The sequence below is a fragment of the Coenobita brevimanus genome, chromosome 112 (assembly GCF_032717465.1).
Source record: "Coenobita brevimanus isolate Jiangsu-jjx chromosome 112, ASM3271746v2, whole genome shotgun sequence".
In the NCBI taxonomy this organism is placed as follows: Eukaryota; Metazoa; Arthropoda; class Malacostraca; order Decapoda; family Coenobitidae; genus Coenobita; species Coenobita brevimanus.
The window spans coordinates 3,532,501-3,545,000 of NC_137065.1; the positions used below are offsets into that span (position 1 = coordinate 3,532,501).

General features: G+C 49.2%; 1 protein-coding gene across 6 annotated transcripts in view; it reads left to right on the top strand.

Annotated features, from left to right (window-relative positions):
* Nucleotides 1-12,500, top strand: part of rdgA (retinal degeneration A) — a 429,656-nt gene that overhangs the window by 222,134 nt on the left and 195,022 nt on the right. For 5 of the 6 annotated variants that reach the window (XM_080286630.1, XM_080286634.1, XM_080286631.1 and 2 more), the window contains exon 2: nucleotides 8,323-8,485. In XM_080286630.1, coding sequence (XP_080142756.1) covers nucleotides 8,323-8,485 — 163 coding nt within the window. Of the gene's footprint in view, nucleotides 1-3,797; nucleotides 4,946-8,322; nucleotides 8,486-12,500 lie in introns of those variants that run through there. The other variant, XM_080286636.1, reaches the window with a different exon arrangement.

Here is a 12,500-nt window from a genome sequence, read left to right on the forward strand (position 1 = left end):
AGAGAGATTTATGTTTTGGGTATAGTGCAAGAATTCTAAGTGTATCGTGTGTTTTTCAGTGTTTTTCAGCCGTCGTTCACCTCACCACCCCAGAGGATTTTCTTGAATATTCTTGACGCCCTTTCTGCCCAAAAATCTAAGTTGTTTTGATTTACTTAAGTTACCCCGGGAGTGTCTTCTTTACCTCCGTTTTCTTTAGTTTTATATATATATATTTTTTTTAAAGTTATAATAAATGGAGCTGCCTCTCCTACCTGTTGCACTCTCTCTCTCTCTCTCTCTCTCTCTCTCCTCCCACTTAACCTCTTTCCATCCCTCTTCCCCCTCCGTCTCTCCTCTCTCTCTCTCTCTCTCTCTCTCTCTCTCTCCTTTAGTTTCCTCTCTTCCCTCTCCCCCTCCCCTCCCCTCCCTTCCCCCAGTCCTTCATTAGAACTAAGGGTAAGCCATCTCACAGGTTTCTCTGATCTCTCTCTCTCTCTCTCTCTCTCTCTTCACTTCCCCCTCTCTCTAGTTCCATCTTTCCCTCTCCTGCTCTTTCCTCCCTGTTTTCCCTCCTTTCCTCCCTCTTTCTTCATTTTCTCCTCATTTTCTCTCTTTTTTCCTCCACTCTTTTTCCCTATTCCGCTCTCTTTCTTCCCCTCTCTTCCTCCTTTCCGTGTTTTCTCCCCTCACTTCCTCCCCTCATTCCCCTCTTTCTCCCCTCCTCTGTTCCTCTTTTTCCTCCCTTCTTTCTCTCCCTTATGTTTCCTCCCCTCTATCTCTCCACTTTCTCCTCTTCCCCTTTCTCCTCCCCACTTTCTCTCCCCTGTCCCCGTCTTTCCTCCTCTGTTTCTCTCCTCTTCCCCTCTTTTCTCCTTTCTTTCCTCATCCCCTCTTTCCTCCCCTTTTTCTCTCCTCATCCCTTCTTTCCTCCCCTTTTTCTCTCCTCTTCCCCTCTTTCCTCCCTTCTTTCTCTCCTCTTCCCCTCTTTTCTCCTTTCTTTCCTCATCCCCTCTTTCCTCCCCTTTTTCTCTCCTCTTCCCCTCTTTCCTCCCTTCTTTCTCTCCTCTTCCCCGCCCTATTCTCCCCTCTTTCCGCTATTCCCCCTCTGTTTCTTCCCCCCTTTTGCCTGCTTTCTCGCCCCACTTCTTTCCCTCTTTCTCCCCTCGTCCCCCTCTTTCTCCTTTCTTCCCCCTCTTTCTCCTTTCTTCCCCCTCTTTCTCCCCTCTTTCTCCTCTCTTCCCTCCTTTTTCTCTTCCCTCTTCCCCTCCTCTTTCTGCCCTCTTCCCTCCTCACTTTCCCCTCTTTCACTCTTTACTATTTGTTGCCTTCTGTCTTTCCTTCCCTCTTTCCCCATTTTCTCTCCTCTCTTCTCTTCTTTCCTCCCCTCTTTCTCTCCCCTCTTTGCGTCTTTCCTCCCCTCTTACTCTCCCCCCTTCGCGTCTCCTCCCCTCATTCTCTCCCCTCTTTGTGTCTTTCCTCCCCTCTTTCCCTCCCCTCTTCGCGTCTTCCATCCCCTCTTTCTCTCCCTTATTCGCGTCTTTCCTCCCCCCTCGCTCTCCCCCCTCTTCGCGTCTTTCCTCCCCTCATTCCTCTCTTCCCCTCCTTCCCTCTTTCCTCCCCACGTTCTTTCCTCTCGTCCCCTCTTTCCTCCCCTCTTTCTCCACATTTTCTCTGTTACCTCTCTGCTTCCTCCCCCTTTTCCATACTTTCTCTCCCCTCTTCTCCCCCTCTTTCTCTCCCTTCCTCCCCATCTTTCTCCTCATCTTCCCATCTTTCTCTCCGCTCTTCTCCCCTCATTCTCTCCCCTCTTTTTCCCCCCTCTCTCCCTTCACCCCCTCTTTCTCTCCCCTCTTCTCACCTCCTTCTCTCCATTCTTCTCCCCCTCTTTCCCCTCCTCTTTCCCTCCCCTCTTCTCTCCCTCTTTCCCCTCTTCTCTCCCTCTTCTCCCCCTCTTTCTCTCCCCTCCTCCCCCTTTTCTTCCCGTCTTTCTTCCTTCACCCCCTCTTTCCCCTCTCCTCCCCCTCTTTCTCTCCCCTCTCCCCCGTGCCTGCATTTACCTCTCTTACCATTATATAAAGTGAAGAGGATGAGGCCGAGTTTCTACCCGGCGCGTCCCTTTTATTTAGTCAGGCAGGCGGAGAGAGAGGAGGAGGAGGGAGAGAGGAGGGAAGGAGGAAGGGAGAAGAGGAAGGAGGCAAGGAGGAAGGAAGAGGAGGGGGGAGGGAGAGAGATAGAGGACAGGAGGAAGGGAGAAGAGGAAGGAGGAGGGGAGAGAGATAGAGGGGAGGAGGAAGGGAGAAGAGGAAGGAGGAGGAGGATCACGGAGAGAAGAGGAAGGAGGCAAGGAGGGGAAGGGAGAGGAAGGAGGAGGAAGGAAGAGGAGGAGGGGGGAGAGAGATAGAGGAGGGGAGGAGGAAGGGAGAAGAGGAAGGAGGAGGAGGAAGGGAGTGAGATAGAGGAGGGAAGGAGGAAGGGAGAGAGAGAGAGAAGGAAGGAGGAAGGGAGAGGGATAATGGAGGCAAGGAAGAAGAGAATAAGGAGGAACGGAGAGATAGAGGAGGGAAGGAGGGAGGGAGAAGAGGAAGGAGGAGAAGGAAGGAAAAGGAGGAGGAAGGGAGAGAGACAGAGGAGGGAAGGAGGGAGGGAGAAGAGGAAGGAGGAGGAGGAAGGAAGAGGAAGGGGAGGGAGAGAGATAGAGGAGGGGAGGAGGAAGGGAGAAAGACAGAGGAGGGAAGAAGGAGTGAAAAGAATCAGGAGGCAAGGAGGAAGGGAGAGGAGGAGAAAGGGAGAAGAGGAGACAGGTATCAAGAAAAAAAGGGAGGGAGAAACAACGATACGGAGGGAGGAGAGAAGGGAGAGAAGACGGAGGAAAGACGAAGTGGAAACAGGAAGAAAGGTGGCAGGAAGGAGAAGAGAAAGGAAGAAGGGAGGGAAAGCAATGAGGGAGAAAGAGATAAAGGAATTGAGGGAGATTGATAGAGACTCCAGTAGGAAGGGAGAAGATTGAGACAGGGAGAGGAGGGAATTAGAGAGGGTGAGAAGAGGAGGTAGGAGAGAAGGGAGAGGAAAAACGAAGGTAGGGAGGGCAAGGAGAGAGGGAGAAGGAGGAGGGAATGGAGGAAGGTAGGTAGGTAGGAATGCAGAAAGGAAGGTAAAGATGGAGAGAGAGAGAGAGAGAGAGAGAGAGAGAGGCCTGAATGAAGTGCTGCAACTCGTGTAGTGAATAGAGAAATGAATAAGAAAGTGCATGAGATGAGGTTGTGGAGCGAGAGGCACTGGGATGAATGTAACGAGAGGTGCAAGTGTGTGTGTGTGTGTGTGTGGAAAGAATATGTGTGTGGGTGTGTATGTGTGGTTAGTGAAATAGGTATAGTGTGTGTGTGTGTGTATGTGTTTAGTGAAGTAGGTATAATGTGTGTGTGTGTGTGTGTGTGTGTGTGTGTGTGTGTGTGTGTGTGTGTGTGTTGAGTGATTTAATGTTAAGTGCAGTGTGTGTCAAGTGGGGTATATTATGTAGAGAATAAAACTGGAATAATATTGTTCGTAAAGAGTGTATTGAAAGTGTGTGTGTGTGTGTGTGTGTGTGTGTGTGTGTATGTGTGTGTGTGTGTGTGTGTGTGTGTGTGTGTGTTGTCTCACCCCCCTGGTCCGGCATTACAGGGGCTGGCGTCTGGGGCAGCCCGGAGTGGGGCGGGGTGACGTGGCCCTTGTCTGGAGCCCCTGGGGTGTCCACGACCCCCAGGGGAACACACTAGCCGCCCACCCAGGCCACCCACGCCCACGCCCACGCCCGCACCCCCCAGCCCACGGTCACCATGAACATCGCCAAGCTGCGTCACACCCTGATGCGCTCCCGCACGCCCACGGGTGCGGAGATGAAGCAGCAGAACAGCCTGGAGGTGCCGCCCACCGTGCGCTCCGCCTCCTTCGACGAGATGCAGCTCAAGCCCGGACGCCGCGAGTCGTCATCGTCGTCGTCGTCGCCGGCGGAGCGCCAGTCGTTCCTGCTGCGCGTGCCGTACCTGGGCCCCAAGCGCTCCAAGAGCTTCGACTCCGGGTGCGGCGGCGACGTTGACGACACCGACTCCTCCAGCCGCAAGAAGAGCTCGCGGCCGTCCTCGCTGGACAAGACCAGCCAGCAGTGCGTCCACTGCGGCCACCTCGAGGAGCTGGCGCGCCGCTTTGGCGTCGAGGCGCGGCGCATCCCACAGGACTTGTCGCTGGAGCTGGCCAGCAGCCTCGACAGCTCACGTGAGGAGGCTGAGTACGAGGACGAGGACTGGGACGAGGACAGCTCCAGCGATGAGCTGCACGAGGTCATCTGCGGCATCAAGGTCACCCTCAGCCCAAACTCACCGTCCTCGGCGTCACCCACGCAGGAGGAGGCCCCGCCCGTGGCCACGTCCCCACGTGCGAAGCCCGCCTCGCCCAAGCTGGAGCGGCAGCCGGCGGTGTTCTGCATGAACACCAGCACAGAACTCAGCTCCCAGGAGAACAGCTTCGACCTCAGCGACGGCGGGTACAGCCACCACGGGTCCTACCTGTACCTGGGATCCTCCAGTGAATATGGTGACGTAGACCAGGCCGCCGCAGGGGACCAGGCTGCTGCAGGGGACCAGGGCGCCACAGGGGGCCATCAGGGGGCGGTGGGCGAGGCGACGGAGGGCGGGGAGGGGGAGGGCGGCGAAGGGGGCGACGTCGAAGGGAGTGAGGTGAAGGAGGGCGTGACCGACGTGTTCCTGGAGGTCCCGCCCCGAAGAGACCGCGCCGCCTCCCTCGACATCTCCTTCGCTACCGGCTTCCCGCCCCCCTCGCAGCTCTCCCGCACCTGCCCCGCCGCCCTCACCCGCGCCTGCTCCCTGGAACCCCCCAAGGCGCTGCGGTCCAAGAGCATAGACATCGAACTACCGACGGAGGAGGACGGTGACTACAAGGTGGTGGTCACATCGCCTAAAACCGCCAAGTATGTGTGTCTGTCTGTCCTCAGCCAATAACGTCCTTGTCCTTAGTGTACGTTTTTCCTAAGAGATCATGTACTTAAGCAATTAAAGAAAGACATGGAACTCAAAAGCATGTATATTGTAATGGTAGTATGGTAAATGATGGCGGAATTAGCAGGTAGTTGTCAGAGCCATTTGGTCTACCTGTACTGGAAGGTAAGTTACGGTGAGGACAGGTAAGGAAAGCTAGATGGGCCGGGGTGTGAGGAAGTCCGCGATTCTCTCTCTCTCTCTCTCTCTTCATCAGTACTCGCTTCTGACATTAATCTTGAAATATTATTGTTCTTCCTACACCCTTGCGGACCCAGTTTTGATGATATGGTTGTTAGAGGTCATTACGAGGTCACGTGAGGTCATCGGAGGTCACAGTCTTCGATACAAGGTGAGATTATGTTGTTGTTTACTTGATATACCTGTTTTGTTTATTTATTTTATTATGATTATCATTATGATTATTATTATTATTATTATCATTTTTATTATTGTTATTGTTCTTATTATTGTTATTATTTTTATTATTATTATTATTGTTGTTGTCCACATTATCGCCACCACCACCACCACCACCATCATCATCATCATCATCATCATCATCATCATCATCACCACCACCACCACCACCACCACCACCACCACCACCACCACCACCACCATCATCATCATCATCATCATCATCATCATCATCATCATCATCACCACCACCACCACCACCACCACCATCATCATCATCATCATCATCATCATCATCATCATCATCACCACCACCAGCACCACCACCACCACCACCATCACCACCATCATCATCATCATCATCATCATCATCACCATCACCATCACCACCACCACCACCACCACCATCATCATCATCATCATCATCATCATCATCATCATCACCACCACCACCACCACCATCACCACCACCACCACCACCACCACCACCATCATCATCATCATCATCATCATCACCACCACCACCACCACCACCACCACCACCACCACCATCACCACCACCACCACCACCACCACCACCACCATCATCATCATCATCATCATCATCACCACCACCACCACCACCACCACCACCACCATCACCACCACCATCATCATCATCATCATCACTACCACCACCACCACCACCACCACCACCACCACCTCCACCCAGTTAGTAGTGAAAAAAAAAATAGTTTTGCCGGCTTTACATAAACAGTCATTTAAGTTATCAATTGAAAGTTGTTAAGAGTTGCAATAAGGCCAGTCAATTGTAGGATAAGCTGTTGCAATACGGGATGATAATGATGCAATATAGACCTAATTACTTGCAATACGGGATTATAAAGGTGCAGTATATAGACTAATTGACTTGCAGTATATTTAGTGAGGAGAAATACGAAATACGTGAGGTAATTAGACTGGTAATTATCTGCAGGTCTATTACAAGCGATTCTTGGTTGACTGAACTAGAGACAGAGCATAATTAGTTCTAGTCTGTCTGTCTGTCTGCCTGTCTATATCTGTTTATCAATATCTGTTTTTCTGTCTTTGTCAGTCTATATCTATCTATATCCATTTATCTATCTGCCTGCATGATTAGTTCCAGTATGTCTGTCTGACTGTATTTATCTGTGTCTATCTGTCTATCTATCTGTCTACCTATCTGCCTGTGTATCTGTCTTGTCTGTCTAAGAGTATGTATATAGATAGATAGGCAGATAGACAGACTTACAAATTTATATATATAAAGATAGATACATGGATAGATGGATAAATGTATGTGAACAAATTTTGCTGTCAGAAGTTCTCGTCAATTCATCTGTCGCTTGCAACATACAAATATTGCAACATACAGATATTGCAACATACAGATATTGCAGATTACAAATATTGCAACATAATAATTGCAATATTCTGTGTATTTTTCAGTGGGGTAATTAGTTAGTCAATTAAAACCGTGTGTCATTAAGTAACAAGATTCCCGGTCATCTCATTAATTGCTGACCTATTTACCCCGGACAAGCAGTTAAGTCGTTGAGAGGTCGTTTGCTTGTCTGTCAGTCGTTTGGGTGGGTTAGTTTGTCAGTAGGAGTGTAGGGTAGGTACGAGGACTGCTGAGACTCAAGGGAACGGGCTGTGAAATCTATGGCCAGAGTCAGACATGAAAAATTGATGGGTCAGTTCGTCAGTCAAAAGGATATGTGTGATAAAGGAACGTACATCCGGTCATTTCCTTAATTGCTGACCTAATTGCCGACAAGGGCTGTTAAGTGGTAGGATAGTCGCTCGATCAGTCAAGGCAGCGAGGTTGTTAGTCAGTGAGTCTGTTTGGTAGTTAGTTAGCATAGCCAGTCGGGCATCACTTCATATATTAACTAACTTCTAACCCATTACTTAGTCAGTGGGTCTTCAGTCATCTAACTCATCAGCTAACTCCTAACACCCCCAGTCAGTCAACCAACTCCAATCCCATCTCATCAGTCAGTCAGTCAGTTAGTCAGTCCTTTAAGTCAGCTCCAATCCATCTCAGTCGATCAGTCAACCCACTCATCACCCAGCCACCCTCTAACCAACTCTCTCTCCCTTCGTACAGGAAGTCCATCCATCTGTGCATCCATCCATCCATCCGCTCACTCATCCATCCATCCATCCGCTCACTCATCCATCCATCCGCTCACTCATCCATCTACCCACCCACCCATCCACCCACCCACCCACCCACCCACCCATCCATCCATCCATCCATGCACCGATCCACTCATCTGTCCAGTACATTCATTCATTCATTCATTCATTAACCCATCCATCCATCAATCCATATACCAATCGCGCACCCATCCATCCCTCCATCTGTCCGCCTCTTCATTCATCCATTCATCATTCCGTATACCAATCACACATCCATCCATCCATCAATCCATCTCTTCATTCATCCATTCATCACTTCTCATACCAATCACGCACCCATCCATCCTTCCATCTGTCCACCTCTTCATCCATCCATCCTACCATCTGCCCATCTCTTCATTCATCCATTCATCACTCCTCATACCAATCACGCACCCATCCATCCTTCCATCCGTCCATCTGTTCATTCATTCACTCATCTCTGCTCATACCAGTCACGCATCCATCCATCCTTCCATCTGTTCATTCATCCATTCATCACTGCTCATACCAATCACGCACCCATCCATCCTCCCATCTATCCATCTCTTCCACCCATCAACCCTCCTCTACCCCGCACATTCGTCCGTTCATCTCTGCATACACCAATCACGCGCCCATCCATCCTACCATCTATCCATCCATCCTCATCTAACACTCACCTGTCTCTCCCCGCGTACAGGAAGGCCATCAACTCAGAGGTCGAGATACAGTGCGAGAACGGAGAGCGTCGCGTGCTTAGGTCCACGTGTGACTGGAATGAGGGAGCTATCAATGGAGATCATCTCTGGTGTCCCACGTCAGCATCAGGCGACTTCTGCTATGTGGGAGAGGACTACTGCTGCGTGAGTACCCCCTGAGAATTTGTACTACTTTCTTGTACTCCAATGTGCTCTGCTTATGATAGGTACTTGGGGCTACGTACAGTTTTGTCCTGGGATAGTGTACTTATTCATTGTACTTGGGGCTACGTACAATATTACCCTAAGATATTGTACTTATTTTTTTTTTAAGTGTGCTCTGCTACTGTAATGTCCTTTGGGTCATGTAGAATTTTGCCCTGGGATTTTGTACTCACTTTTTTTTTGTACTTCAATGTGCTGTGCTTCTGAAATGTACTTAGGGCAGTGTTGAAATTCGTCCGGGCTACCTTCTTTTTTTGTGCCTGAAAAAAGAAAAGTAAATTGGGCTGCTATTGATTGTGTTTAGTTTGAGGCTGATGTGTGGGGCTTAGAGAAAGAAAACTCCGAATGAAAGGAATGTAGGGAACGATCTATCTCTTTATCTATCTATGTCTGTCTGCCTGTCTACGTATCTGTCTGTCTGTCCGTCTATCTATATCCGTCTGTTTATCTGTCTACCTATCTGTGTATATAGATAAAACATCAGTTATAAATCATGTTGAGAGAGAGAGAGAGAGAAACATTTATATACGTAGTGGTCATATATGGATTTTATTTACACATGTATATAAGCGTAATAATACAACTAAAATGATGCGTCAAGTTTGGAGAGAGAGAGAGAGAGAGAGAGAGAGAGAGAGAGTGTCTTGTGTTTACCCCGGGACATGAGAACGACAAACGGGAACAAACTTTTGACGACCGACGACCACGCCAAACTTTCTGACACAAACTGTACCTGGCCTCCAACTTAGGGCAATTAAGGAGCCTCGCTGTGTGTGTGTGTGTGTGTGTGTGTGTGTGTGTGTGTGTGATAGATAGGGAGGGAGGTATATAGATAGATAGATGGCCAGGCTCAGAGACAACTAGAGAGAGATTTTATATATACAGTAGATTGATAGACGTGTGTGTGTGTGTGTGTGTGTGTGTGTGTGTGTGTGTGTGTGTGTGTGTGTGTGTGTGTGTGTGAAAGGAAGAACTGCAGGTGGATTGCTGTAAAAGAAGGATGATGATGATGATGATGATGATGAGGAGGAGGAGGAGGAGGAAGAAGAAGAAGAAGAAGAAGAGGAGGAGGAGGAAATTGAAGGACAGGTTTGTTGTTGTTGCTGTAGTGGATCCGCCCGGTTGCTGTAGTGGATCCGCCCGGTTGAATCAGTGCCACGACGTGAAGGCGAGGAGACGAGGCTGAGAGGTATAATATAAAAAGATAATATTGGGATAGAATGAATGATTTTTGGTTGAAGCTTTCCATTTCTTTCGCTATTTTTTCTCTTCATTCATTCATTCATTCTCCCCTCCTTCATTCCTTCCTTCCTTCCTTCATTCATTCATTCATTCATTCTCCTTCCTTCCCTCCATCCTTCCTTCCTTCATTTATTCATTCATTCATTCTCCTTCCTTCCTTCCCTCCTTCCTTCATTAATTCTCGCCTTCCTTCATTCTTTCTGACATTCATTTTAAGGCTTCTCCCCATCTTCATAATCTCTCTCTCTCTCTCTCTCTCTCTCTCTCTCTCTCTCTGATTCACCTTCTTCCCTCCCCTTCCCTTCCCTCTTCTTCCCTCCCCCTACTCTTCCCCCCCCTCACCTCCCTCCCTTTCCCTATCCTCACATACCTTCTTACCTTTTCCATCCCCAACTCTGACTTCCCATACCTTCCTCCCTCTCCCTCTTCCCTTCCCCCTCCCTCACCCGCGTTACCTGCCATATCCCCCTCCCCTCTCTCCCCTCTTTTCCCTCCCCATCCTCCTCCCCAATCCTCACATGAATTTCCCTACCTTTCCCCTGTCTTTCCCCTCCCTTTTTCCTGCCCCTTACCCTCCTCTACCCTCCCTCTCCCCTCCTTTCCCTCCTCCCCTCTCTTCCGTCTCGTCCTTCCACCACCCCTCTCCTTCCCTTCCCCTCCCCTCCCCTTACCCAAATTATCTTTTCCCTCTCTTGCCTTCTCTCCCCTCCCAATCTCCCTCCTTTCCCATTTCTCCCTCTCCCTTCCCTACCTTGTCACTCTTTTCTTTACCCTCCCCATTTTTCCCCACCTTTCCTCTCCTCTCCCCTTCCCTTCCCTTTTTCGTCCCCCCCCCACGAAAACCTCCATCTCCTCCTCCTCCTCCCTCTCCCATTCCTCCCCTTTCCCCTCCTTCCTCCCACTCACCTGCTTTCCCTCCCCCCGTCTCCTTCCCTCCCCTTCCTCCTCTTTCACCTGAATTCCCCTCCCTCCTACTCTCTCTCTCTCTCTCTCTCTCTCTCTCTCTCTCTCCCTCTCCCTCCGTTACCTTTTCTCTATATCTCCCCCTCTCCCCTCCCTCCCCTTTCCCCTTTGTCCTACCCCTCACCTGCCTCCCCCCCCCCCGCAAGGTGAAGGCTGTGCTTTATTGAGCGGGCTCAGATTTAAGCCAGGCAGAGGTTGGCATGACAACGACCAGCGTGTGTGTGTGTGTGTGTGTGTGTGTGTGTGTGTGAGAGAGAGAGAGAGAGAGAGAGAGAGACGTAGACAGGTAGGTAGGTACAGGTAGATAGACAGACGGAGAGAGCTAGAATGAGGTAATGTGTGTGTGTGTGTGTGTGTGAAAGAGAGAGAGAGAGAGAGAGACGTAGATAGGTAGGTAGGTAGGTACAGGTAGAGAGACAGACAGAGACAGCTGGAGTGAGGTAATTGTGTGTGTGTGTGTGTGTGTGTGAGAGAGAGAGAGAGAGAGAGAGAGACGTAGATAGGTAGGTAGGTACAGATAGATAGCAGTCAGACAGACAGACAGCTAGAGTGAGTTAATGTGTGTGTGTGTGTGTGTCTCGCTTGTGTGTGGGTGTTTGTTTGTATGCGTGCATGGATGTGGGTTGGTCTGTCGCATTGTGTGTGTGTGTGTGTTTTGTGTTTTTTTTTGTGTACGTGTGTGTGTATGTATGTATGTATGTATGTATGTATGAATGAATGAATGTATGTATGTATGAATGTATGTGTGTGTAAAGAATATTGAGCAAGGTCATGCTTGTGTAGAGTTGATGTATGTGTCTGTGTGTCTGCGTACATGTGTGCGTTTGTCCGTGTACGTGTGGGTGTCAGTATAAATTTTCTAATTCCATGTGCGCTCCTGGGATCGTGTGTACCTGTGTGCGTGTTTGCATGACCGAACGAATTGTGTGCGTTTTTGTGTGTCTCATTGTTTGTGTAGGTAGGTAGGTGGGTTGGTAGGTAGGTAGGTAGGTAGGTAGATAGGTAGGTACTGAAATGTGGTTGTGTGTGTGCCTATATGATGTATGTATGTGTGCGTATATGTGTGTGTACGTTATTTGTGTATGTTTACATGTTCATATATACTAGTGTGTGTGTGTGTGTGTGTGTGTGTGTGTGTGTGTGTGTGTGTGTGTGTGTGTGTGAAGCAGATTTTACACAGACATAGACAGATAGGTCGATGCATACGTACATACGTACATAGAGAGAGAGAGACAGAGACAGACAGACAGACAGACACAGACAGAGGTTTGCATATTTGTGTGTGTGTGTGTGTGTGTGTGTGTGTATGTGTGTGTGTGTGTGTTCCAGGTAAACATTGATTGCGCGTGTGTTTGTGTGTTTGTTTAAAATATGAGAGTATGTTTGATCTAGCAAATCGGTTTTATGACTGATTGTGTGTGTGTGTGTGTGTGTGTGTGTGTGGCCCAAATATTTTTCCTTGTCAACTTTCTCTCTCTCTCTCTCTCTCTCTCTCTCTCTCTCTCTCTCTCTCTCTCTCTCTCTCTCTCAGATCTCTTTGATATCACAATTATATCCTTCCCTCCTTCCTTCCTTCGTTTTATCCGTCCTTTTATCCTTCGCTCCTTCCCTCATTCATTCCCTCCCTCCTTCATTCATCCATTCTGTCCTTCCATCCATCCATCCTTCCTTCCTTCCTTCCTTCCTTCCTTCCTTCCTTCCCTCCCTCCCTCCCTCCCTCCCTCCCTCTTCCTTATTCCTATTTCTTGAT